At 47.2% G+C, this 27,541-nt stretch overlaps 1 protein-coding gene across 1 annotated transcript in view; it reads right to left on the minus strand.

The window, feature by feature from the left end:
• Positions 1–6,195: 6,195 nt before the first annotated feature.
• Positions 6,196–27,541, minus strand: part of KIF3C (kinesin family member 3C) — a 56,402-nt gene continuing 35,056 nt past the window's right edge. The window contains exons 7-9 of the mRNA XM_025354519.1: positions 9,547–9,655; positions 8,899–9,071; positions 6,196–8,665 (exon numbers count right to left, since the gene is read on the minus strand). Of these exons, the coding sequence (XP_025210304.1) occupies positions 8,572–8,665; positions 8,899–9,071; positions 9,547–9,655 (376 nt within the window). The 3' untranslated portion in view covers positions 6,196–8,571. The remainder of the gene's footprint in view (positions 8,666–8,898; positions 9,072–9,546; positions 9,656–27,541) is intronic.

Raw genomic sequence — 27,541 nt, forward strand, 5'->3', positions numbered from 1 at the left:
CTTGAACTTGGGAGGTGGAAATTGCAGTGAGCTGAGATTGCGCCATTGCACTCCAGCCTGGGCAATAGAGCAAGACTTCATCTCAAAAAAAATAACAATAAAGTAAAATAAAATACACACACAACAAAAACCATAAACAGTGTGTCTGACTCATCAGTCCTCATGCCTTCCAGGCCCATCTCACCTGCTAACCATTTATGTGACTTTCCAGAATCACTTTCGTTTTCTTGGCCTACTTTTTCTTATTGCAAAATAAAAGCTTTGGGTATTAACAAATAATCACTCTAGGCTGGCATGGTGGCTCATGCCTGTCATCCCAGCATTTTGGGAGGCTGAGATGGGGAGATTGCTTGGGGCCAGGAGTTTGAGACCAGCCTGGGCAACATAGCAAGACCCCATCTCTACAAAAAATACAAAAATTAATTGGGCATGGTGGCATGCACTTCAGTCCCAGCTACTTGGGAGGCTGAGGTAGGAGGATCGCTTGAGCCCAGGAGTTGCAGGTTATAGCTGTGATCGTTCCACTGCACTCCAGCCTGGGTGACAGAGGGAGACCTTGTCTCAAAAATTAATAACAATAATCATCATCATCATCACTTTGGTTTCCTAGCCCAAAGAGGGAAGCACCTCGCCCCTCCCTCCACCCTGTTGTGAAGAAGGGAAAAGTGGCTGAGCACTGGGGTGCCTTAGAGCGGCTTTGTGCCCTCTTTGTGCTCTACTACCCGGGAGCTCAATCCTTGAGTCACACAAACAGCCGGCCCCAGTGCAGGCCCACTGTGAGGATGGCTCAGAATAACAAAGGGCTGGGACTGAGATTCTCACACGTGAGTAAGTGTTCACAGAAATCACCTGGAGGGGCCAGGCGGTGGCTCACGCCTCTAATCCCAGCACTTTGGGAGGCCAAGGCAGACAGTTCACCTGGAGGTCAGGAGTTCAAGACCAGCCTGGCTAACATTGTGAAACCCTGTCTCTACTAAAAAAATACAAAAATTAGCCAGGCATGGTGGCGCATGCCTGTAATCCCAGCTACTAGGGAGGCTGAGGTAGGAGAATCCTTTGAACCCAGGAAGTGGAGGTTGCAGTGAGTCAAGATCTTGCTACTGCACTCCAGCCTGTGCAACAAGAGCGAAACTCTATCTCAAAAAAAAAGAAAAAAGAAATCACCGGTCGGGTGTGGTGGCTCATGCCTGTAATCCCAGCACCTTGGGAGGCCGAGGTGGGCAGATCATGAAGTCAGGAGTTTGAGACCAGCCTGGCCAATATGGTGAAACCCCATCTCTACTAAAAATACAAAAATTAGCCAGGCACGTTGACGTGAGCCTGTAGTCCTAGCTACTTGGGAGGCTGAGGCAGGAGAATTGCTTGAATCCAGGAGGTGGAGGTTGGAGTGAGCCAAGATCACACTACTGCACTCCAGCCTGGGTGACAGAGCGAGACTATGTCTCAAAAGAAAGAAAGAAAGAAAAAAAAAAAAAGAAATCACCTGGAGGTGCTTATTTAAGTTCAAGGTTGCAGTGAGCTATGATTGCACTACTGCGTTCCAGCCAGGGTGACAAAGCAAGACTCTGTCACAAAAGAAAAAAAAAAAGCACTTATCATTATCCAACATGTAATATGTTTTCTTGATTAAAGTCTTTCTCCCAACCCTAGAATGTAGGCACCATGAGGACAGGGACTTTTTTTTTTTTTTTTTTTTTTTTTTTGAGACACTCTCACTCTGTCACCCAGGCTAGAATGCAGCGATCTTGGCTCACTGCAACCTCTGCCTCCTGGATTCCAGAGATTCTTCTGCCTCAACCCTCTGAAGCAGCTGGGATTACAGGTGTACACCACCATGCCCAGCTAATTTTTTTGGTATTTTTAGTAGGGATGACGTTTTGTCATGTTGGCTAAGCTGGTCTTGAACTCCTAGCCTCAAGTGATCCACCTGCCTAAGCCTCCCAAAGTGCTGGGATTACAGGCATGAGTCACCATAACCAGCCAGGGATTGTCTTTTCTGTTCATTGCTGTATTCCCAGCACTTAGAACATTACTTGGAACATATAGGTAACAAGTGCTCAATAAATACTTGTCGAATGAATGAATGAATGCGCTTGCAAGACGTGCGTTTGAGTTCCAGGCAGGAAGAAGAAAGCAGAAGAGGAGAAAAGGATGATGTCTATATCAGGAAAGCAAAAACTTTTCCAGAAATCCCTAGCAGATTTCTACTTACATCTTCTTAGCCAAAACCATGTCACATGGCAACCTATTGCTATAAGAGAGTCTGGGAATATGAGTATTTTTACCTGGGCACACTGCCCTCCTTGAACAAAATTATCTTTTAAGGAAGGAGGAAGGGAAGAATGGATATTGGAACGGCAACCTGTAGTGTCTACCAATGGGTTTATCCTGGACCTGATCAAGCAGAATCTGAAGATGGTAATTTCTTTTTTTTGAGATGGAGTTTCACCCTCATTGCCCAGGCCGGAGTGCAGTGGCGCGATCTAGGCTCAATGCAACCACCGCCTCCTGGATTCAAGCTATTCTCCTGCTTGTAGCTGGATTACAGGCACCCACCACTACATCCATCTAATTTTTGTATTTTTAATAGAGACCGGGTTTTCACCATGTTGTCCAGGCTGGTCTCGAACTCCTGACCTCAGGTGATCCACCTGCCTTGGCCTCCCAAAGTGCTGGGATTACAAGTGTGAGCTACCGCACCCAGCCAAGGATAGTAGTTTTGATCCAGGTAACTCTTGGACCACATCGTAAGAAAAATGGCCAGGGTAGACCAGGCGCGGTGGCTCACGCCTGTAATCCCAGCACTTTGAGAGGCCAAGGCAGGTGGATCACCTGAGGTCAGGAGTTCAGGATCAGCCTGGCCAAGATGGTAAAACTCTGTCTATACTAAAAAAATACAAAAATTAGCTGGGCATGGTGGTGGGTGCCTATGATCCTAGCTACTCGGGAGGCTGAGGCAGGAGAATTGCTTGAACCTGGGAGGTGGAGGTTGCAGTGAGCCGAGATTGCTCCACTGCCCTCCAGCCTAGGCGACAGAGTGAGACTCTTGTCTCAAAAAAAAAAAAAAAAAAAGGAAAAAAAAGAAAAGAAAAATGGCTGGGGTAATAAAATGAGCCCAGATTGAATTTTTTTTTTTTCTCTCTCTCTTTTTTGAGATGGTGTCTTGTTATGTTGCCCAGGCTGATCTTGAATTCCCGGGTTCAAGCAATCCTCCTGCCTTTAGCCTCCTGAGTAGCTGGGATTTCAGGCATGTGCCATCATGCCCAGCTCCAGATTAAAATGTTCTAAAGTCATCCTCCTGGGTGATGGACACACTGGTGAAGAACATCTGTTGTGCTGGCTGCCCAGAGCCCATTCAACTCCACTCCTACTCCCATCATCTTTTTTGAGAAATACTTTTATTTCCACCTCATCCCTCCCCCATCTGCATCGTTACAGCCTTGGGACTCTTGGAGGTTTTGTTTGTACATCATATTCCCACCCACCTGACCCAAACTGCTAAATCAGAGTCCCATTCCCATGAATTTGGCATTGGGACCGAGATGCTAAGTCTCTCCGGATGGCTGGATCATGTACCCAGAGAGCTGCTAGCAGACGTATTTCTTACATCACGAACTGGAGCAGCTGAGGACAGAGTGCGAACCCCACACAGAAGGAGGTGTGATGAAACAGAGAGGGTCTTTGTGGTGTTTGAGTCCCTGGTACTAGGTCATTCCTGAGACCTGGGTCTGTCCTTGCCCTTGCGTGCGACAGCACGCCTCTGGGTCAGGCCAGCTTCAGTGATTCTTTAGCGGTGGCCAAGAATTCTAACTCACACTCACCCCATCCATCCTAAGCCAAGGGAACAGAGGGTAGTGTTTTCTACACCCCAGCTCTAGGTTCTGAGAACAAAAAGAAGCAACTCTGTGGAGAGCAGGTGTCCAGTTTTGGAGGAAGAAGTGAAACATGGCAGTTTCCTTATCAACGAACTATCAACAAAAGACCAAGAGGCCTGGGTCAAGGGAGAGTTTCTACCCTCTGGCTGTTTCTGTGGGGCTCAAGAAAACCATCTGCTGTACAGGTGATCCCACTCCTAACGGAGGAGTGAGTGGTTTTGTGGTTTTTCTTTGTTTGGTTTTTTTTTTGAGACAGAGTCTCACTCTGTCACCGAGGCTGGAGTGCAGTGGCACCATGTCGGCTCACCGCAACCTCTGTCTCCTGTGTTCAAGCAATTCTCCTGCCTCAGCCTCCCGAGTAGCTGGGATTACAGGTGCCCACCACCACACCCGGGTAGTTTTTAAAATATTTTTAGTAGACATGGGGTTTCACTATTTTGGCCAGTCTGGTCTTGAACTCCTGACCTCAGATGATCCACCTGCCTCAGCCTCCCAAAGTGCTGGGATTACAGACGTGAGCCACTGCACCCGGCCTGAATGAGTGGTTTTACAATAGGACCTCTAGGCAAGGGTCTGCAGATCTGGTCTAATGCCCAACCTTGCCCTTTGAGATAAATCACTCTGTCCTCTGTCCCTGGCTGTCACCACTTGGGAACCATGTATAGTGCCTGTCAGTTTTCCTGAGGCACACATGGGCTAGAGAAGTTAGTGTGGTAAAGAGGGCGAAACATGGGTTCTAGAGTCTGTAAGTCCAGCTTCATCACATACTGGGTCTTTAGCCAGTTAGTTAATTTCGCTTACTTCCATCTCTTAATCAGTCACCATAACCCTCTCACTAGGAGAATGAAATGAGTGTGAGTGTGTGTCTGTGTGTGTGTGTGTAAAGCATCTTACACAATACCTAGCAAATGCCCCCGAAGTAGCAGAGCCACTCCAGCCCTGTAACCCTGTTAGAGATCGGGGGAGAGCCTGGCAGAGACAGGACGTCCTTCCAAGAAAACCGTCAGAATAGTTGGTTTACTGCCTGATTTTTGCAGCAAACTTCAGTGCTCCCCTAGGAGTCAGGGTTCAAAGCTTTTTTTGTTCGTTTTTTTAGCAGTAACTAATTTTCATTTCCTGTAAGACCTCCACACTACAGAGAGCTAGTGGCTAGAACCCAGCAGGAGGGAAAAGAGGTCCTGAGAAGAGAGGATATGGGAAGCTAGTCTTTCTTTTCTTTTTTCTTTTTTTTTTTTTTTTAAGACAGAGTTTTGCTCTTGTTGGCCAGGCTGGAGTGCAATGGCACAATCTCAGCTCACTGCAACTTCCACCTCTCGTGTTCAAGCGGTTCTCCTGCCTCAGCCTCCCGAGTAGCTGGGACTACAGGCGCCCGCTACCACGCCCGGCTGATTTTTGTATTTTCAGTAGAGACAGAGTTTCACCACGTTGTCCAGGCTGGTCTCGAACTCCTGACCTCAGGGATCCACCTGCCAAAAGTGCTGGGATTACAGGCATGAGCCACCGCACCTGGCCTAGTCTTTCAAGTTATTGTAATTCAGCACCCACCAGGGGCCAGGCACATCTATGTGGTTTACATGCATTCTTTCCTCCTTTAACCCCTTTGGTGGATCAATGACGGCACAGGGAGTATGACATCGACAGCTAATCTGGACACCACTGAGGCAGTTCTGAAATCTGCTAGTTGCTCAGAATTAACTGGTTGGGGACGACCAGCCTAGAACACAAACAGCTGCTGCCACAGCCCTGGCACAGACTTCCGACTAGTGCCTGGGACCTGCTCCTCAGCCCTATTGGGCAAACAGATCTCCATTTATTAAGCAACCAGTTCTTTTCCAAAGTGCTGATAACTACAGCTGGAATCCATATGCTCTTTTCTTCTTTTTTTTTTTCTTTTCTTTTCTTTTCTTTTTTTTTCTTTTTTTTTGAGATGGAGTCTTGCTCTGTCACCCAGGCTGGAGTGCAGTGGCACAGTCTCGTGTCACTTCAACCTCTGCCTCTAGGGTTCAAGCGATTCTCCTGCCTCAGCCTCCAGAGTAGCTGGGATTACAGGTGCATGCCACCACACCAGGCTAATTTTTATATTTTTAGTAGAGATGGGGTTTCACCATGTTGGCCAGGGTGGTCTCAAACTCCTGGCCTCAGGTGATCTGCCTACCTCAGCCTCCCAAAGTGCTAGGATTACAGGTGTGAGCCACTGCGTCTGGCTGATACACTCTTGAGTCCCTACTGGAAAAACAAGGAAGAGAGAGAAAGGAGAAAATGAAAAAGGGAGGGAGTAAAAGAAGGAAGAAACAAAGGGAAGAGAAGGCAGGCAGTCAACTCCGTGACGATACTCATTCCTTTATTGTCAACTGTGTTGATTGGAACAGGGCTGGGGCCTGCAAGCTGCTGGCAGCACCCAGCTGCAGGTATATTTCAGCTCAACAGAGAGGCCTCCATCCTAAGCCAAGGGGACAGAGGGGAATGTTTTATATATATATTTATATATTACATATGTCCCGTATAGTCATATGTATAGAGTGACAAGAATGGGCCACTGCATTGTTAACTGTTGTCCTAAATAAAGACCATAGCAACACACATGAGAATTTGGTCCTAATCAAGGCCCTTACTTTGTCAATCAAATATTTGATACACCAAAAGGAAAAGGAGAGAAAGAGAGACAGAGAGACTGAGATCCAGCCACCCCTGGTGGCCCTGTTCCCAGCAGATCTTACGCTGAATGTAGAGTGTCCCCTGTGGAGGTAAACACGCACACAAACACGCACACACATACACACGTACACAAAACCGCAGGCAGGAGCTCCTCCTCCGACCATACCTTGGGCCCAGCCCTCGGACTGGGGGTGCTGATTTGGGTATATTGTGCTATAAGACTGTGAGCAAGGAGTGACAAGACAATGCAAAGGCGATGTGTCCAAGTGATGAATGGGGTGATACGTGCTGCTTCGTCCACAAACGAGAAGGAGGTCAGTGGGAGAGGCTGCTCAACTCAGCCCTGGAGGTCCCCCTGCACTCAGGCCACCTGGTGGATCTCTACACACAACTCCTGTCCCAGCCACAGTCGAACCTCTGATCTGAATCCTGAGTCTCAAATAATCTCTTGGGCTCTGATGAAAATTGTGATTTCCTGGAAGGACAGGAGCAAATGGCAACTGGGTGGCTCAACCCTCTAGTCCGGTAATGAAGCAGAAATGACTGTCGCTGAGTTAAATCGGACCCAAGCTTGATCCTCAGAGCAGAACTTGAACGATGTAAGAAGGGTTCACTTCCTGAAGGAAAGAGAATAACCCCTGCCACCACCTCCCACAGCCCCCATTTCAGGCAGACTTGTCAGTCTCACGGCTTCACCCCAACGACAGCACTCTTTATATTCTAGGAGCTGGAGACTCGCACTATTAGGGCACTTTGAAATCCTAACTCACTTGCTTTTGTTATTACCTCTTTACCCCTCCACCAAAATAAACACTTAAAAAGCCAGTCAATGAACATTAACCATTTTTTTTTTGGTAGAAATTTACTTATCACTTGAGATACCGGGAAACATTTTGGGCCATCACAAAGGAAGGTAAGGAGTATCCCCCAGGAACCAATTTGCATAACTAGTGAATAAAGGATCTATTTTCAACAAAATAATACCTTAAAAATGCAATTCAGAAACAGGGGTAATAGGCAAAGCTGGAAAAGATTGTGCCTGGGCTTCTGTTTCCTGTGACAGATGAAGGGAAAAAGCAGTAGATGTTAATATCTTCGTTTAGACAGGGGTAGAATGACGTTGACTCCTCCCTCTGTGAATGGGGTCTAGACAGCTGCAGGGAGAAATGATCAAAGCAGGCAGGAGCAGCCTCTCGAAAATGGGGAGTTGCCTTGAGGGCCTGTCGATCAAAATGACTCCTCAGAGGGGACAGAAACAAAGGGATTTGGTGGAGGGACTTCCGTTGATGACTGTTCAAGTTGTCTCAATTGCTGTTCCATTTCCTGCAGGTTCCAAGGTGATGGTCACTGGCTGGTCCACAGTTCCCATCCAAGGTGGGCAGAAAGCAGAGTCTGGGCAGCTGTGAGTTCTTGCCGAAGCTGAAGAGCATGAGCTATGTTGGCGAGGTTATTAATGTCCTTGAAAAGGAGCCCAAGAGGCTGTATGAGGTTGTCTGAGGCTCAGAAAGTGGAGAGTAGGGCTGTGTCCACAGGGAGCAGAGGCCCAACACTGTCAGGATGTCTCTTGTCCTCAGGGAACACCAAGCAGTTTCCTAGTCCCAGAAAGTGCTCAGGGGCTGCTCGCCATCAGTGTGGGAGAAGATGGAGGTTATGGAGTACGGTGGGTAGAAAAGGGACTGTCTTCTCAGGCACTGGCTACCTTCCCTTCTGGAGGCAGCTGACCGGGGAACAAGCCTGAGGTCTGACTGGGGGAGCTCTCAAGTCAGAAGAAAAGGAGGCTATGCAGTGACCATGGTACGCCCAGACGGCTCAGGCGAGGGCATCTCCCCAACATGAACTGAGCTCCACGAATAAATAACATGAATTAAATAAAGGAGGCAAAGAAGAGCAGGCAGAGGCACCGTCTGCCAGATTCTCACCCCTGCACACACGCACACGCACATGCACGCGCACACACACGCACCAAGCGGCAGATGAGATGAGCCTGGGTGGCTGCCCCATCCCAGGAGTCTATTGGATGGGCAGCCTGACGTGATGGTTGTCACTCATGGTCCGCCACTGCTGCGGGGTGCAGAGAAGCAGAGGCCAGGGAGGCATGTGTGGTGGAAGGTGGAGGCCTCTGAGGACTCTGGCACCTGCAGGGGAGATGAGGCAGGCGAAAGGGGAGGTTAGGGAAATGCAGGAAACAGGAAAGTAAGTCCTCTTCTTTGCCCCATCCTGCTGCTTCAGGAACCCCTCCAACATCCCCAGTCACCCCTTGCCCTTCCTGCCCTTTGGGCACCAGCAAAACCCTCTTTAGCATCACCCAGCCCCTGCAGTTCCCCTGCCTCCTGGGTCCAGTGCTGCCTTGGACCATGGAGGTACTGACCAGGATCTGGACTTTCGGACTTTAGACGTGGAAGGTCTCTCCAGAAAGCTGTCCAGCCGCATGAGCCTCTCCATGTGTAGCGCACGAGGGTCTTGTTCTTGGTCGTGAGAGAATTCCATCTCAAAGACAGCTGGAGGGGACACGTCCAACTCCAGAAACATTATATTTTCAGCCTGTGGTGGGAATATCATGCCAGAATTGAGCAGTGCCCGGTCACTGTGCCTTCTAGGGACACAGCCAGTCTTGGGTGTAGCAGGGCTGATGAGGTGGTTAGGGGAAGCAGAGGCTGTGAGCATCCCCTCCCGTAGGCTCTTTTCTTTTTTTTTTTTCTTCTGAGATGGAGTGTCGCCCAGGCTGGAGTGCAGTGGTGCAATCTCGGCTCAATGCAACCTCTGCCTCCCGGGTTCAAGCAATTCTTCTGCCTCAGCCTCCCAAGTAGCTGGGACTATAAGGTGCCCATCACCATGCTCAGCTAATTTTTGTATTTTTAGTGCAGACAGGGATTCACCATGTTGGCCAGGCTGGTCTCGAACTCCTGACCTCAGGTGATCTATCCGCCTCAGCCTCCCACGGTGCTGAGATTACAGGTGTGAGCCACCTCGCCCGGCCTTCCTCCCATAAGCTCTTTCTCCCCTCTCCACTTCTTACCCTGTACCTGGGGTGGGACCCCATTGCCATGGCAACCCGAGCATACTGGCTGATAGGCCTCTTGTAGCCCACTGCAGATGTTGGCCGCTTCTTCATCTGGCTGTTATTGCTGTAGGGAAGAGGCTATATTAGAAAGGATTTCTGTGGAACACAAACAGCAAATGACATCATGAGGATCTAAATATCATTCAGGTAGCCAGAACGTCCTACAGACTGCAAGTTCTGGAATTTTCTTCTCCTTGTTCTAACACAGCTTGACAACTGAAGCTAGTGCAGTTGTCCCCTTCATCCGTGGTTTCGCTTTCCACAGTTTCAGTTACTGTGGTCTGAAAATAGGCAAGTACAGTATAATCAGATGTTTCGAGAGAGAGACACCACACCTGCATCACTTTTATTAGAGTATATTGTGTTTTTGTTGTTGAGATGGAGTCTTGCTCTGTCACCCGGGCTGGAGTGCAGTGGCATAATCTCAGCTCACTGCAGCCTCCACCTCCCAGGTTCAAGCAATTCTCCTGCATCAGCCTCCCGAGTAGCTGGGATTACAGGTGTGTGCCACCACACCTGGCTAATTTTATTTTATTTTTTCTTTTTTTGAGATGGAGTTTCGCTCTTATTGCCCAGGCTGGAGTGCAATGGCGTGATCTCGGCTCACCACAACCACCGCCTCCTGGGTTCAAGTGATTCTCTGTCTCAGCCTCCCGAGTAGCTCAGATTACAGGCAGGTGCCACCACGCCTGGCTAATTTTTTGTACTTTTAGGAGAGACGGGGTTTCTCCATGTTGGTCAGACTGATCTTGAACTTCCGACCTCAGGTGATCCACCCACCTCGGCCTCCCAAAGTGCTGGTATTACAGGTGTGAGCCACCGCGCCTGGCCTAACACCTGGCTAATTTTTGTATTTTTAGTAGAGACGGGGTTTTATTTTACCACGTTGGCCACGCTGGTCTCGAACTCCTGACCTCAAGCGATCTGCTTGCCTTGGCCTCCCAAAAATCTGGGATTTATAAGGCATGAGCCACTGCACCCGGCCTTATTAGAGGATATTGTTATAATTGTTTTGTCTTATACATCTCATGTACCCCATAAACATATACACCTACTACATACCCACAACAATTTTAAAAAATTAATAAAATTTAAAATAAACCTCATAGCATATATAGGGTTTGGTACTATCTGCAGTTTCAGGCATCCACTAGAGGTCTTAAAATGTATCCCCTGCCAGGTGCAGTGGCTCACGCCTGTAGTCCCAGCACTTTGAAAGGCCGAGACGGGTGGATCACCTGAGGTCAGGAGTTCGAGACCAGCTTGACCAACATCAAGACACCCTGTCTCTACTAGAAAGGTACATATTTACCAAAAGAGGTACATATTAATATTTCTTCACTCCTGTTGCTTTAAATTGTTTCTGCAGTAGAAAGGACTGATTGAAGGCTGAAATGAAATTCAGTCTCACTTTAACTTATAGCTTTATATACTTTTTTTTTTTCAGACAAAGTCTTGCTCTGTCACCCAGGCCGGAGTGCAGTGGTGCAATCTCGGTTCACTGCAACCTCTGCCTCCTGAGTTCAAGGGATTCTTGTGCCTCAACCTCCTGAGCAGCTGAGATTACAGGCACACACCACCACGCGTGGCTAATTTTTTTTTTTTTTTTTTGGAGATAGAGTCTTGCTCTGTCACCCAGGCTGGAGTGCCATGGTGCGATCTTGCCTCACTGCAACCTCCGCCTCCTAGGTTCAAGCAATTCTCCTGTCTCAGCCTCCCGAGTAGCTGGAATTACAGGCAGCTGCCACCGCGCCCAACTAATTTTTTTTCTATTTTTAGTAGAAACGGGGTTTCACCATGTTGACCAGGATGGTCTCGATCTCCTAACCTTGTGATCCATCCGCCTCGGCCTCTCAAAGTGCTGGGATTACAGGCATGAGCCACTGCACCTGGCCTAATTTTTGTATTTTTAGTAGAGGACAGGGTTTCACCATGTTGGTTGGTCTCGAACTCCTGACCTCAAGTGATCTCCCTGCCTTGGCCTCCCAAAGTACTGGGATTACAGATGTGAATCACTGCACTTGGCCATTTTGTTTTTTGAGTCACAGTCTCACTGTCACCCAGCCTTCGTTTTTTTTTTTTTTTTTTTTTTTTGAAATGGAGTCTCACTCTGTAGCCAGGCTGGAGTGCTGTGGCACAATCTTGGCTCACTGCAGCCTCCGACCCCCTGGTTCAAGCGATTCTCATGCCTCAGCCTCTCGAGTAGCTGGTATTACAGGCACATGCCACCACATCCAGCTAATTTTTGTATTTTTAGTAGAGATGGGGTTTCACCATGTTGGCCAGGATGGTCTTGATTTCCTGACCTCGTGATCCACCCACCTCAGCCTCCCAAAGTGCTGGGATTACAAACATAGGCCACCATGCCTGGCCGGTAATTTTTAATTTTTAGTAGAGATGGGGGAGGATTTCGCCATCTTGGCCAGGCTGGTCTCAAACTCCTGACCTCAGGTAATCCTCCTGCCCTGGCCTCCCAAAGTGCTGGGTTTATAGGCATGAGCCACTCTACCTGGCCTATTTTTCTTCATAGGAGTTAGCATAATAAAAAGGTTAAAAACTCAGGCTTGAAATGAAAAGGAACAAAGTTAGAAGGCTCACATTTCTCAGTTTCAAAATTATTACAAAGCACCAGGTGCAGTGGCTCATGCCTGTAATCCCAGCACTTTGGGAGGTCAAGGTGGGTGGATCACCTGAGGTCAGAGTTTGAGACCAGCCAGGCCAACATGGTGAAACCCCGTATCTACTAAAAATACAAAAATTAGTTGGGTGTGGTGGCACGCGCCTGTAGTCCCAGCTACTCGGGAGGCTGAGGCAGGAAAATCGCTTGAACCTGGGAGGCGGAGGTTGCAGTGAGCTGAGATCCGGCCACTGCACTCCAGCCTGGGCGACAGAGTGAGACAATGTCTCAAAAAAAACACACACACACAAAAGCAAAACAAAACAAAAAAACTTATTACAAAGCTATGGTAACCAAGATATTAGAGAACTTGCATAAGACAAACATATAGATTAATGAAACAGAACTGAAACTCCAGGGCCAGGCGCGATGGCTCACGCCTGTAATCCCGGCACTTTCGGAGCCTGAGGCGGGTGGATTGCCTGAGCTCAGGAGTTTGAGACCAGCCTGGGCAACACAGTGAAACACCGTCTCTACTAAAATACAAAAAATCAGCCAGGTGTGGTAGCGTGTACCTGTAATTCCAGCTACTTGGGAGGCTCACACAGGAGAACTGCTTGAACCCAGGAGGCAGAGGTTGCAGTAGGCGGAGATCGCACCATTGCACTCTAGCCTGGGTGATAGAGCAAGACTCCGCGAGACTCTGTCTCAAAAAAAAAAAAAGGGCAAAGGATCTCAATAGATACTTCTCAGAAGATATACAAATGGTTGATAAGCACATGAAAAGATGTTCAACATTAATAGTCATATAGGGAAATCTAAATCAAAACCACAACGGGGACCTGGTGCGGTGGCTGACACCTGTAATCCCAGCACTTTGGGAGGCTGAGGCATGTGGATCCCTTGAGCCCAGAAATTTGAGTCCAGCCTGGACAACATAGCAAGACCCTGTCTCTACAAAAAATACAACAACAACAAAAAAAAATTAGCAGGGTATGGTAGCACACACCTGTAATCCCAGCGGTTCAAGAGGCTGAGGTGGGAGGATCACCTGAGCCTGGGGGGTCAAGGCTGCAGTGAGCCGTGATCACGTCACTGCACTTCAGCCTGGGTGACAGGGTAAGACCCTGTCTCAAAAACCCCACAATGGATACCACTTCAGATCCACTAGAATGACTATAATTTAAAGACAGACAGTAACACATGTTGGTGAGGATGTAGAGAAACTGGAACCCTCACACACTATTAGTGAGAATGTAAAAAAAAAAGTTAAACATAGACTTACCATATAACCCAGCACTTCCACTACTAGGCATATACTCAAGAGAACTGAAAACATATTCATATAAAAACTTGTACACAAATGATCACAGCAGCATTACTTACGGTGAAACCCTGTCTCTACAGAAAAATAGCCAAAAAATGGAAATTACCAAAACGTCCGCCAAATGATATGTTGATAAACCAAATGTGGTATATTCATAGAGTGGAATATTACTCATCAATAAAAAGGAATGAAGTACTGATGAGTGTTCCAACATGGAGGAACCTTGAAAACATTCTGCTAAGTGAAAGAACTCAGTCACAACGGACTACATATTGTGTGATTCCATTTATATAAAATATCTGGAATAGGTAAAGCCATAGAAACAGAAAGTAGATTGGCGGTTGTCTAGGTCTGGGGAAAGGGGTTTGGGGGAGAATGAGGAGTAACTGCTAATTGGTTCAGGGTTTCTTTTTGGAGTGATGAAAATGTTCTGGAATTAGGCTGGGCATGGTGGCTCACGCCTGTAAACCCAGCGCTTTGGGAGGCTGAGGCGGGCAGATCACCTGAGGTCAGGAGTTTGAGACCAGCGTGGCCAACATGGTGAAACCCTTTCTCTACTAAAAATACAAAAATTAGCCAGGGTTGGTGGCACACACCTGTAATTCCAGCTATTCAGGAGGCTGAGGCAAGAGAACTGCTTGAACCCAGGAGGCAGAGGTTGCAGTGAGCTGAGATTGCACCACTGCACTCCAGCCTGGGAGACAGAGTGAGACTCCATCTCGGAAAAAAAAAAGAAAATGTTCTGGAATTAGATAGTGGTGACGGTTGTACAACTCTGAATATACTAAAATCCACTACATTATTAAGCAGTAGAGCTAAAAAAAAATCCACCGAATTGTACACTTTAAAATGGTGAACTTATGATCAGTCAACTACATCTCAATAGAGCTGTTATTTAAACAATGAACAAACAGGCCAGCCTCAGAGACTCATGCTTGTAACCCCCACACTTTGGGAGGCTGAGGTGGGAGGATCATCTGAGGCCAGGAGTCTGAGGCTGTAGCATGCTTGATTGTGCCAATGAATAGCCACTGCACTCCAACCTGGGCAACAGAGCGAAGATCCCAGCTCTAATTTAAAAAAAAAAGTTTTGGCTCACGCCTGTAATCCCAGCACTTTGGGAGGCTGAGACGGGCGGATCACGAGGTCAGGAGATCGAGACCACCCTGGCTAACACAGTGAAACCCCATCTCTACTAAAAAAAATACAAAAAAATTAGCTGGGCGTGGTGGCTGGCACCTGTAGTCCCAGCTGCTGGGGAGGCTGAGGCAGGAGAATGGTGTGAACCCAGGAGGCAGAGCTTGCAGTGAGCCGAGATCGCGCCACTGCACTCCAGCCTGGGAGACAGAGCGAGACACTGTCTAAAAAAAAAAAAAAAAAAAAAGTTTATGGGCAGGCTCAGTGGCTCATGCCTGTAATCCCAGCACTTTGGGAGTCCAAGGTGGGCGGATCACCTGAGGTCAGGAGTTGAGACCAGCCTAGCCAACATGGTGAAACCCCGTCTCTACAGAAAATACAAAAATTAGCCAGTCATGGTGGCCTGCGCCTGTAGTCCCAGCTACTTGGGAAGCTGAGGCATGAGAATCATTTGAACCCGGGAGGCAGAGGTTGCAGTGAGCTAAGGTCACACCACTGCACTCCAGCCTGGGCAACACAGTGAGACTCCGTCTCAAAACACACATACACACACACACACACATAAATTTTTGTGTGGTTCTATGTAGATGCAGAAAGACTGCCACAATATATTAATAAAAGAGCAAATAAAAATATGAAGTTTTTGTTTGTATTTTTAAATTTTTTTTAGAGATGGGGTCTCGCTATATTGTCCAGGCTGGTCTCAAACTCCTGGCCTCAAGTGACCCCCCAGCCTCAGTATCCCCAAGTGTTGGGATTACAGGCATAAGCCACCACACCTGGCCAGTTTTAAGGAAATGCGTGTGTGTGTGTCTGCTTAGGAAAAAGTCTAGATATTCAACAAAATGTTGACAGTTATAATCTTTGAATTGTGTGATTATGGGTGATTTTTATTTTCTTTCTGCCTTTCTGCAATATCTGAAAAAATTTTTTTTTTTTTTTTTTTTTTTTTTTTTTTTTTTTTTTTTTTTTTTTGAGACAGAGTCTCGCGCTGTGTCACCCAAGCTGGAGTGCAGTGGCGCGATCTCGGCTCACTGCAAGCTCCGCCTCTCAGGTTCACGCCATTCTCCTGCCTCAGCCTCCGAGTAGCTGGGACTACAGGCGCCCGCCACCACGCCCGGCTAGTTTTTTGTATTTTTTAGTAGAGACGGGGTTTCACCATGTTAGCCAGGATGGTCTCGATCTCCTGACCTCGTGATCCACCCGCCTCAGCCTCCCAAAGTGCTGGGATTACAGGCTTGAGCCACCGCGCCCGGCCCTGAAAAAATTTTTTACAATGAATATGTATAACCTTATATCTAATTAATTAGTTCAAACATCTACAGGAAATATGTATCTGTATGACTGCCATCCAATTTTGTCAAGAATGCTGCTGTGAACATTTCTAAAGGTATTTTCATGTTTGTATTTAACATTTTCCCTGGGGTATGGATCCAGGAATGGAAGTGTTGCATTGTCGGGTATGCAAATTCTCAGCTTTACTTGATACTGTCAATTGCTTTTCAAAGTGATTATACTTATGAAAGTTTCCATTGGTCTACATCCTAGAGAGCTCACTGAGTGCTTTTTACTGTCAGCAATTTGGTGAGTGTGGTGGATTATTAAAATACTTTTACTACCCTGAACGAAAACAAACAGCAAAAAGAAAGAAAAGAAAACAAGAAAGCTACTTCCATTTTAAAAAATAAAAGAACACAGGTTTTGGAGTAAGTCAGACCTGGGTTTGAATGCTGGCTCTGCCCCTTCAAGCTCTTTTACTTGGGGAGGTGGCTTACTATCTCTGAGCCTCAGATAGATCATCCCTATCATACAGAACTTCTGAGATTAAACAAGACAAGCACTTAGCACAGTATGCCTGCTACAGGGCTTAACACATGGCAGCTGTGATTATGATTTCTTTTCAGTTCTACTTGCTAATTTCAAGTGGGGATACAAATGAAATGAGCAAGGATAAAAGTCAAAAGGCGACAGTTGGAAGAGGAGAAGAAACAGGCCGAGTAACTCAAGGATAGGACATTCTGTCCTTGAACAGCAGAACAAGCTGTGCAGGGGCCCGCAGAACAATGGCTGCCTTCTGCAGCTGGCAGAATGGGAAATAACATTCTTGTGGTTTAGTTTATGACGCATATAAAAAGGTGCCGTCCCCCATTAGTGGTGCCTGCTGACCCTCTCGATAGATGAAAACAAGGAAAGATAAGGCTCCAGAAGCCCCAGCTGGGTCTGCAGCTGAGCTTACAGGATGCCGGGAGGCGTGTCTGTGGGGACAGGCAGCCTCAGTGGCAGTGGCAGCAAGGAGACAGTCCTGCTGCAGACGCTGCTGGAAATGCAGAGCCATCCCCTCTAAGAGGGGAGTGGGAAAATTAGGAAAACAGCAACTTATTTACAAGGTGCTTCTACACAGTTCATCTGAACTTAACAACCTCCCGACGTGTGGATAGAGCAAAGAAGACTGCAGCTCAGGGAGGTGCAGTGCCTCAGTGCCTTTTGTGTCCAAGGTCATGCAATTAGGGAGAGACTAGGAATCTGAATCTTCCCATATACTCCTTTTACAATTATGATTGGCCAGGCACGGTGGCTCACAGCACGCCTGTAATCCCACACTTTGGGAGGCCGAGGCAGGTGGATTACCTGAGATCAGGAGTTCGAGACCAGCCTGGCCAACATGGTGAAACCCTGCCTCTACGAAAACTATAAAAATTAGCTGGGTGTGGTGGCAGGCGCCTGTAGTCCCAGCTATTCAGGATGCTGAGGTGAATCACTTCTACCCGGGAGGCGGAGGTTGAGTGAACCGAGATCGTGCCACTGCCCTCCAGCCTGGGTGACAGAGTGAGACTCTGTCTCAAAACTATATATATATATATAAAATGATTATTTTGTGGCTGGGCACAGTGGCTCACGCCTGTAATCCCAACACTTTGGGAGGCCAAGACAGGTGGATCACCTGAAGTCAGGAGTTCAAGACCAGCCCAGCCAATTTGGTCACACCCCCCTCTCTACCAAAAATTCAAAAATTAGCTGGGCATGGCGCACGCCTGTAACCCCAGCTACTCAGGATTCAAGCCTAGACGACAGAATGAGTCTCGGTCTTAAAAAAAAAAAAAAAAAATTATTGCTTTGTGAAATTTTTGAATTGGGCAACACCTCATTCTATGCCATAGAGTGGGTGTTCCCCACAAGGACTCTAGTATCATCTCTCAGGAGGACACTGGGCCAGAACAGATGGGCCAGTGAGTGCCTTTGAAAGCTCAGGAGCTGGGAACAGGACAGAGGGACAGGGCTGGGTGAGCAGAGGATCAGCACAAATTGGCAGCCTGACCCAATAAAGATGCCAGGGCTATTCTGGGTGGCATGTGGGAGAGAAGGGTTGGAGGAAGGGAGTCTGTAATTGGGGCACCGACCTTCCCATCGACTCCCTCTTCTGCCCCAGGCCTACTTTCCATGATTGATCCTCTATAGAAAGCAGGTTGTGGCAGCCCAGAGCTGAGACCTGGGTCTGCAATTATGCACCCCTCCCTTTAAGCACCCCTCCCAGCAGGGCCCCACAGCCACAATTATCCTGCGTGCAGTAGATCCAATGCGTTCTCCTAGGACCCTCCCTCCGTAATTGGCTACTATCATTTTTTTCCCTTTAATATTAAAAAGTCATCTCTCAGCTCCATCTCAGGGGCTGACACCATTCTCTTTCCTGGCTGTCTGATCACTTCCTTTCCCCTCTCCTTCCTTCCCGTTCTTCCTCTCTCCCTCCCTCCCTCACTCTGTCACCCAGGCTGGAGTGCTGTGGCAAGATCTTGGCACACTGCAACCTCCGCCTCTCAGATTCAAGTAGCTGGGATTATATGTGACAGCCACCACACCCGGCTAATTTTTATATTTTTAGTAGAGACGGGGTTTTGCCATGTTGGCCGGGCTGGTCTCGAACTCCTGGCCTGAAGTGATCCATCCGCCTTGGCCTCCCGAAGTGCGGGGATTACAGGTGTGAGTTACTGCGGCCAGCCTCGCCCTCTTGTTCTGAAAGCAGGCATCCGACATCATCGGGTGCGTTTCCTTCTAGTTCCTTCCTGTGCATTCAACACAGACAATCAGGCTTTCCTCTTCGATCTGGCTGCTTTGTCCTGGCAAGCTGTCTGTCCACCTTGTTCCACTGCCCCGCTTGTCTGAACTCTCAGCCTTCCCATTTCCCCTCCATGCTGTACCCAACCCGCCTGGGAAGCTGCAGCTGCTCACTGCTTCACACTGTCTTCAATTCCCACAGGTCTGAAGAAATCCAGGGACTCAACGCAGAGCTAGGAATGTTCTTACTGGGGTGAACTTTGCCTCTGTACAAAACCAGTTTAACTTTCTTTCCTGATTCTATTTAAAGCAAGAAACACTCTCTCTTTAAACCAAGAGGCAGAGCCCAGGCGAGGTGGCTCACACCTGTAATCCCAGCACTTTTGGGAGGCCGAGGCAGACAGATTACCTGAGGTCAGGAGTTCAAGACAAGTCTGGCCCACACTGAAACCCCACCTCTACTAAAATACAAAAATTAGCCGGGCATGGTGGCAAACCCCTATAAATCCCAGCTACTCAGGAGGCTGAGGCACAAGAATCGCTTGAACCTGTGAGGTGGAGGTTGCAGTGAGCTGAGATCATGCCACTGTACTCCAGCCCAGGTGACAGAGTGAAACTCTCTCTCAAAAAAATAAAAATGAAAATAAATAAATAAATAAAATAAACCCAGAGGCAGTTTAACAAAAAATCAACATCTAAAACAAAAACATCAAGTCAAACTGCCCTTGTAGGGCACTTCTAAGGGATAGAGGCAGGCCGGTTCCAGAGTCCCCATAATTAGAATATTGGCTTATCAGTATGAATACAACTCTTCATTGATCATCTCCTCTGTACCAGGCACAGGCCTGGAACCTTACATTATTTCATTTCAACCTCGACAATCCTGCACGGTACCTATTATCCCCACTTTACAGATAAAGAAATTTGGGTTCAGAGAGGTTAAAAAAATTTACTCAAGGCCGGGCGTGGTGGCTCATGCCTGTAATCCTAGCACTTTGGGAGGCTGAGGCAGGCGGATAACCTGAGGTCAGGGGTTCGAGACCAGCCTGGCCAAGATGTTGAAACCCCATCTCTACTAAAAATACAAAAATTAGCCAGGCGTGGTGGTGCATGCCTGTAATCCCAGCTACTCTGGAGGCTGAGGCAGGAGAATCGCTTGAACCCAGGAGGGGGAGGATGCAGTGAGCTGAGATCATGCCACTGCACTCCAGCCTGGGTGACAGAGTGAGACTCCATCTCAAAACAACAACAACAACAACAACAACAAACACTTATTCAAGGCCACTAGTAAGTGGCAGAGCAGGGGCTGGAATTCAGAATGTTCTTTTTTTTTTTTTTTTTTTTGAGTCTTGCTGTGTTGCCCATGTTGCCCAGGCTGGAGTGCAGTGGTGCAATCTCAGCTCACTGCAACCCCCACCTCCCAGGTTCAAGCGATTCTTCTCCTACCTCAGCCTCCCGGGTAGCTGGGATTACAGGTGCCCACTACCACACCCGGCTAATTTTTGTATTTTTAGTAGAGACGGGGTTTCACCATGTTGGCCAGGCTGGTTTCAACTCCTGACCTCAGGTGATTCGCCCGCCTCAGCTTCCCAAAGTGCTGGGATTATAGGCATGGGCCACCACACCCGGACAAATTCAGAATGTTCTAAATCCAAAGTCTAGTCTCTCTCTACTGCACCACGATGCCTTTGAAAAGAATCTAGGGGCTGGGCACGGTGGCTCACGCTTGTAACCCGGCACTTTGGGAGGAGTTCACTTGAGCTCAGGAGTTCAAGACCAGCCTAGGCAACATAGTGAGACCCCTATCTCTACTAAAAATGAAAACAAATTCGCTGGGTATGGTGGTCCATGTCTGTACTGTGGTCTAAACTACTCGGGAAATTGAAGCAGGAGGCTCACTTGAGCTCAGAAGGTCAAGGCTGTAGTGAGCCATGATTGTGCCACTGCATTCCAGCCTGGGCAACAGAGTGAGACCCTGTCTCAAAAAAAGAAAGAAAAGAAAGAAAGAAAAGAATCTAGGGTGGCTGGGGTTACAAAGGTCAAAGGGCTAAAGTTGCAATGGAATTTTGTGTACTATAAACCACAGGGTATGGATACTGTCACATACATAACCCTTTAGAAGACAATTTTGTGGGGCTGGCACACACCTGTAATCCTAGCATTTTGGGAGGCTGAGGTGGGTAAACTGCTTGACGTCAGGAGTTTGAGACCAGCCTGGGCAACATAGTAAAACCCTGTCTCTATTTAAAAAAAAAAAAAAGAAGACAGCCGGGCGCGGTGGCTCAAGCCTGTAATCCCAGCACTTTGGGAGGCCGAGACGGGTGGATCATGAGGTCAGGAGATCGAGACCATCCTGGCTAACGTGGTGAAACCCCGTCTCTACTAAAAAATACAAAAAACTAGCCGGGCGCAGTGGCGGGCGCCTGTAGTCCCAGCTACTCGGGAGGCTGAGGCAGGAGAATGGCGTAAACCCGGGAGGCGGAGCTTGCAGTGAGCTGAGATCCGGCCACTGCACTCCAGCCTGGGCGACAGAGCGAGACCCCGTCTCAAAAAAAAAAAAAAAAAAAGACAATTTTACCTAAACACAATTAAAAATGAAGCCTAGGCCAGGTAAGGTGGCTCATGCCTATAATCGCAATACTTTGGAAGGCTGAGATGGGGGTATCACTTGAGTCCAGGAGTTCAAGACCAGCCTGGGCAATGTAGTGAGACCTCATCTCTACAATAAATAAAAAACTAGTCAGACATGGTGGCACAAGCCTGAGGTCCCAGCTACCCAGGAGGCTGAGGTGGGAGGATCACTTGAGCCAAAGAGGTGAGCCAAGATTGTGCCACTGCACTCCAGCCTGGGCAACAGAGTGAGACTTTGTCTCAAAAAATTAAATTAACTGGGCGTGGTGGCATGTACCTGTGGTCCCAGCTACTCAGGGGGCTGAGGTGGGAGGATTGCTTGAGCCTGGGAGGCAGAGGTTTCAGTGAGCCATGATGATGCCATTGCACTCTAGCCTGGGTGACAGAGTGAGACCCTGTCTCAAAAAAATAGAAAAAACTTAAATACAATTTAAAAATCTAGGTCGGGCACAGTGGCTCATGCCTGTAATCCTAGGACTTTGGGAGGCCGAGACAGGTGGATCACCTGAGGTCAGGAGTTTGAGACCAGCCTGGCCAACATGAAGAAACCCTGTCTCTGCTAAAAATACAAAAATTAGCTGGGTGTGGTGGCACATGCCTATAATCCCAGCTACTTGGGAGGCTGAGATAAGAGAATCTCTGGAACCCGGGAGGCGGAGGTTGCAGTGAGCTGAGATCACGCCATTGCACTCCAGCCTAGGCAACAGTCTATTATGAGAAACTAAAAATAAAAGGTCATACTTGTAAAATATTTATTGCTAGACCTAGCTGCAAAAAAAAAAAAATTTTTTTTTATTGAGACAGAGTTTCGCTCTTGTTGCCCAGGCTGGAGTGCAATGGCACGATCTTGCCTCACTGCAACCTCTGCCTCCTGGGTTCAAGCGAGTCTCCTGCGTCAGCCTCCTGAGTAGCTGGAATTACAGGCGTGAGCCACCATACCTGGCTAATTTTGTATTTTTAGTAGAGACGGGATTTCTCCACGTTGGTCAGACTGGTCTCGAACTCCTAACCTCAGGCGATCTGCCTGCCTTGGCCTCCCAAAGTGCTAAGATTACAGGCCTGAGCCACCAAGCCAGTGCAAAAATATTTTTTAAAGTAATTTTAATATTATACAAGATTATGACTGTGGAAGACACCTCACCTTATCTTATTTTGTATCAACTAATGGCTACATAGAGATGGTAGAGAAAAAAGAGAAAGGGCTAGACTTCCAAAATAAGTTGATTAGGGATATTTCTCAAGAGTTGCCTGACAACTCCTTGTTTGAGAGAGAGGCAGCGGTCAGAGGGTGGGGTGGATGCTGAGAGCTGGAGTAGGCGGAAGGAGAATGTTTTTCGAACAGAAGCTTTCTAATGGGACAGCATGACTTTAGGTAATTTCTTACAAACGATGTTTTTCCCTCTCACTTTGAGCAGCTGTCAGTGTTCTCATCCCCAGAATGCCACAGGCCGAAATAAAGCAAAATATTCCACACTTGAGTTGAGCAAATGGAACAACGCCCTGATTAGTTAAATATGCTTTGGAGAGAAATAACTTTTCTGTTTGTTTTTTAGCCCTAATTAAGCGATGTGGCAAGTGGTGGGATCCAATGCTGAGGAAAGGACCTTTTCTGTGGGGAGTGGAGAAATTTGTTTCACAGCTGCAGCCTCAGATCCCATGGTCCCTGAAATGAGGAAAGCTGCCTTGTTCAAGGACCTCCCTGCCCTCAACCTTCCGCCGTGAAATGAGGGACACGGGGCAGATGACCTCAGAGATCCAGGCCAGCAGCTCCCTGCCCCCTACTGTGCCCCACCAGGCTCTCTCTGCCAAGTCAGAATCACAACTGGGATTTCAATTACCGTGGAATCCTTTTTACTTTATTCTACCCATCCTGGCTTTAAAAAGAGTAATTTAAAAAACTTGTTTCATATAAAAAATCCTAGAACTGGCCAGGCACGGTGGCTCATGCCTGTAATATCAGCACTTTGGGAGGCCGAGGTGGGTGGATCACCTGAGGTCGGGAGTTTGAGACCAGACTGACCAACATGGAGAAACCCCTTCTCTACTAAAAATACAAAATTACCCAGGCATGGTGGCGTACGCCTGTAATCCCAGCTACTCGGGAGGCTGAGGCAGGAGAATTGCTTGAACCCGGGAGGCAGAGGTAGTGGTGAGCCAAGATCATGCCATTGCATTTTAGCATGGGCAACAAGAGCAAAAATCCATCTAAAAAATAAAAATAAAAATAAAAAATAAATCCTAGAACCATTTTTACTTGCCTTTTCTATTTTTGTATTTTTTAAAGTTCTGAAATAAATATTAAATATTGCAAATTGCAGTCATCAGACATAGTGGACAGTGGCAAAAAAAATGAAAAAGAAAAGAAAATACTATATTCATGATTACCTGTTCTCTCTCTCTTTTTTTTTTTTTTTTTGATATGTAGTCTTGCTCTGTGGCCCAGGTTGGAGTGCAAAGGCATGATCTCAGCTCATTGCAACCTCTGCCTCCCAGGTTCAAGCAATTCCCCTGCCTCAGCCTCCCAAGTAGCTGGGATTACAGGTGTGATCCACCATACCCAGATACCTGATATTTCTTAATAACTGTTTTGAAGTAATTTATTTCTTGGAATTCTTTATTATATTAGAGCATTCTGTAATTACTGTTCATATAATTTGTATTTAAGTGTAGTAGAGAACATTGGTAAATCATAATTGCCTTTTTTTTTTTTTTTTTTGAGACAGGGTCTCACTCTGTTGACCAGGCTGGATGGAGTGCAGTGGTATAATCACGGCTCAGTGCAGCCTCAACCTCCTAGGTTCAAGCAATCCTCCCACCTCAGCCTCCCAAGTAGCTGGCAGTACAGGCATGTGCTAATGCCCAGCTAACTTTTTGTATGTTTTTGTAGAGATGGGGTCTCACTCTGTTGCCCAGGCTGGTTTTGAACACCTGGGCTCAAGCCATCTACCTGCCTCAGTCTCCTAAAGTGCTGGGATTACAGGCATCAGCCACTGTACCTGGCCTATAATTGCCTTTTACCCTACCCAGATGTATTTGAATATTTTCTGTACATATGTTGTACTTGGTCTTTATTCTGAACAGGTAAAAACATATTCTGTATAAAACAGCATGGTTATGAATACACTTAACCATAATTTTGGGAAACCTTGTGAATCTATTTATAGCTTTAAATTTTCAATATAAGACTTTCAGGGAGGCCGGGCGCTGTGGTGCACGCCTGTAATCCCAGCACTTTGGGAGGCTGAGGTGAGTGGATCACCTGAGGTCAGGAATTCAAGACCAGCCTGGCCAATATGGCAAAACCCCGTCTCTACTAAAAATGCAAAAATTAGCCAGGAGTGGTGGTGGGCGCCTGTAATCCCAGCTACTCAGGAGGCTGAGGCAGGAGAATCACTTGAATCCAGGAGGCGGAGGCTGCAGTAAACCGAGATTGCACCATTGCACTCCAGCTTGGGCAACAAAAGCAAAACTCCATCTCAAATGAAAAAAAAAATGTAAGGGAACACTGTCCAATTGGTATTCATTTAGAAGAGTTGCCAACACAAACCTACAAATGCAATGTGGAAGCAACTATATGCAGATTTAAATTAATGGGTATAATAAGTGTGTATGTTAGGACTAATTCTTTGCAAAGAATCTTGGAAAAGAAAACACTATAAAAGCTGCTCTACTTTATAGTCTGGTAGTTAAAATCCTGTCCTTTCATAGCTGCAGCCTGGGTTCAATTCTTGGTCAGGGTAGTCCCTTTACAAAGGATAAAATTAAGGCCAGGTTCGGTGACTCAAGCCTGTAATCCCAGCTACTCAGGAGGCTGAGGCATGAAAATTGCTTGAAGCCAGGAGGCGGAGGTTGCAGTGAGCCAAGATAGTGCCACTGCACTCTAGCCTGGGCGACAGAGTGAGAATGTCTCAAAAAATAAATAAATAAATAAAAATAAAAAGAATAAAATTTAAGGCCAGTTGCATGCAGTGGCTCCTGCCTGTAATCCCAGCACTTTGGGAAGCTGAGGTGGGAGGATTAGCGTGAAGCCAGGAGTTCAAGACCAGCCCAGGCAACACAGCGAGCTATCATGGTGCCAATGCACCGCAGCCTGGGTGACAGATAAGACTCCATCTCAATAACAGCAGCAAAATAATGCAACTTAACATTATGGAGGTAAATTTAAAGCAAATAGCTTTTGGTTGTGCGTGGTGGCTCACATCTGTAATCCTAGCACTTTGGGAGGCCAAGGCAGGAAGATCACTTGAGGTCAGGAGTTCAAAACCAGCCTAGCCAACATGATGAAACTGTCTCGACTAAAAATACAAACAAATCAGCTGGGCATGGTGGTGGGTGCCTGTAATCCCAGCTACTCAGGAGGCTGAGGCAGAAGAATTGCTTTAACCTGGGAGGCGGAGGTTGCAGTGAGCCGAGATCACACCACTGCACTACAGCCTGGGTGACACAGCAAGATTCCGTATCATAACATAAATAAAATAAAATAAAATAAGTAAAAATAAAGCAAATAGCTTCTGAGGAAAAAACAGAGTTTTCCAGTTTTCCAGTGGCAAAGAACTGATTCTTTTTTCACAACTTTCCCTGCTCAAGGACAGTGGGAGGAATCACAAAGAGGAAAGGTGGGGGCCAGGTGAGGTGGCTTGTGCCTGTAATCCCAGAACTTTGGGAGGCCAAGATGGGCAGATCACTGGAGATCAGGAGTTCAAGACCAGCCTGGCCAACATGGTAAAACCCTGTGTCTACTAAAAACATAAAAATTAGTCTGGGCATGGTGGCTCACGCCTGTAATCCCAGCACTTTGGGAGGCCGAGGTGGGCGGATCATGAGTTCAGGAGTTTGAGACCACCCTGGCCAACATGGTGAAACCCAGTCTCTACTAAAAATACAAAAATTAGCTGGGCGTGGCGGCACAAGCCTGTAGTCCCAGCTACTCGGGAGGCTGAGGCAGGAGAATCATTTAAACCCGGGAGGCGGAGGTTGAAGTGACCCGAGATGACGCTACTACACTCCAGCCTGACGACAGAGCTAGACTGCATCTCAAAAACAAAAACAAAAAATTGGCTGGGTGTCGTGGTGTGCACCTGTAATCCCAGCTACTTGGGAGGCTGAGGCTAGAGAATTACATGAGTCTGGGAGGTGGAGGTTGCAGTGAGCTGAGATCGCACCACTGCATTCCAGCCTGGGGACAGAGCAAGACTCCATCTCAAAAAAAAAAAAGAAGAAGAAAAAAAGAAAGAAGGCTGGGCACAGTGGCTCACGCTTGTAATCCCATCACTTCAGGAGGCTGAGGCAGGGGGATCACCTGAGGTCAGGAGTTCGAGACCAGCCTGACCAACATGGTGAAACCCTGTCTCTACTAAAAATACAAAAACAATTAGCCAAGCATGGTAGTGGGCGCCTGTAATCCCAGCTACTGGGGAGGCTGAAGCAGGAGAATTGCTTGAACCCAGGAGGTGGAGGTTGCAATGAGCTGAGATCACGCCATTGCACTCCAGCCTGGGCAACAAGAGCAGAGGGCTTTTAGGGACATACATTAGAACCCTTTAATAAAGAGCACAAACTTGCCTTTAAAGCAGAAGATCAGGGTAAAAAAGACAATGGGCTAGAAATTGGCAACATTACACAGTAAAGAAGGATCTGTATTCTAGCAAGCTTCTTCCTTTTTAAAAAGTTATTATAGGGGCCAGGTGCAGTGGCTCATGCCTGTAATCCCAGCACTTTGGGAGGCTGAGGCGGGCGGATCACGAGGTCAGGAGATTAAGACCATCCTGGCTAACACAGTGAAACCCCATCTCTACTAAAAATACAAAAAATTAGCCGGGCGTGGCGGCGGGCGCCTGTAGTCCCAGCTATTCAGGAGGCTGAGGCAGGAGAATGGTGTGAACCTGGGAAGCGGAGCTTGCAGTGAGCTGAGATAGCACCACTGCACTCCAGCTAGGCAATACAGCGAGACTCCGTCTCAAAAAAAAAAAAAGTTATTATAGGTATCTACTGTAAAAATTAAAGTATGCTGTTTTAAGGTAGCTACTTTTATTTTTTAAATCTGTGAATGGTTTTTCTCAGCATATACAAACCATTTTACTCTCAAAAAGGAGAAAAGTTTATGTATAAAAAAATATGGTGGAAAGTTCATATCCAATTGTAAGTAAACACTGCCACTAGGTGGAATTTTCATTCTTTCTATGTTTATT

The sequence above is a fragment of the Theropithecus gelada genome, chromosome 13 (assembly GCF_003255815.1).
Source record: "Theropithecus gelada isolate Dixy chromosome 13, Tgel_1.0, whole genome shotgun sequence".
Taxonomy (NCBI): domain Eukaryota; kingdom Metazoa; phylum Chordata; class Mammalia; order Primates; family Cercopithecidae; genus Theropithecus; species Theropithecus gelada.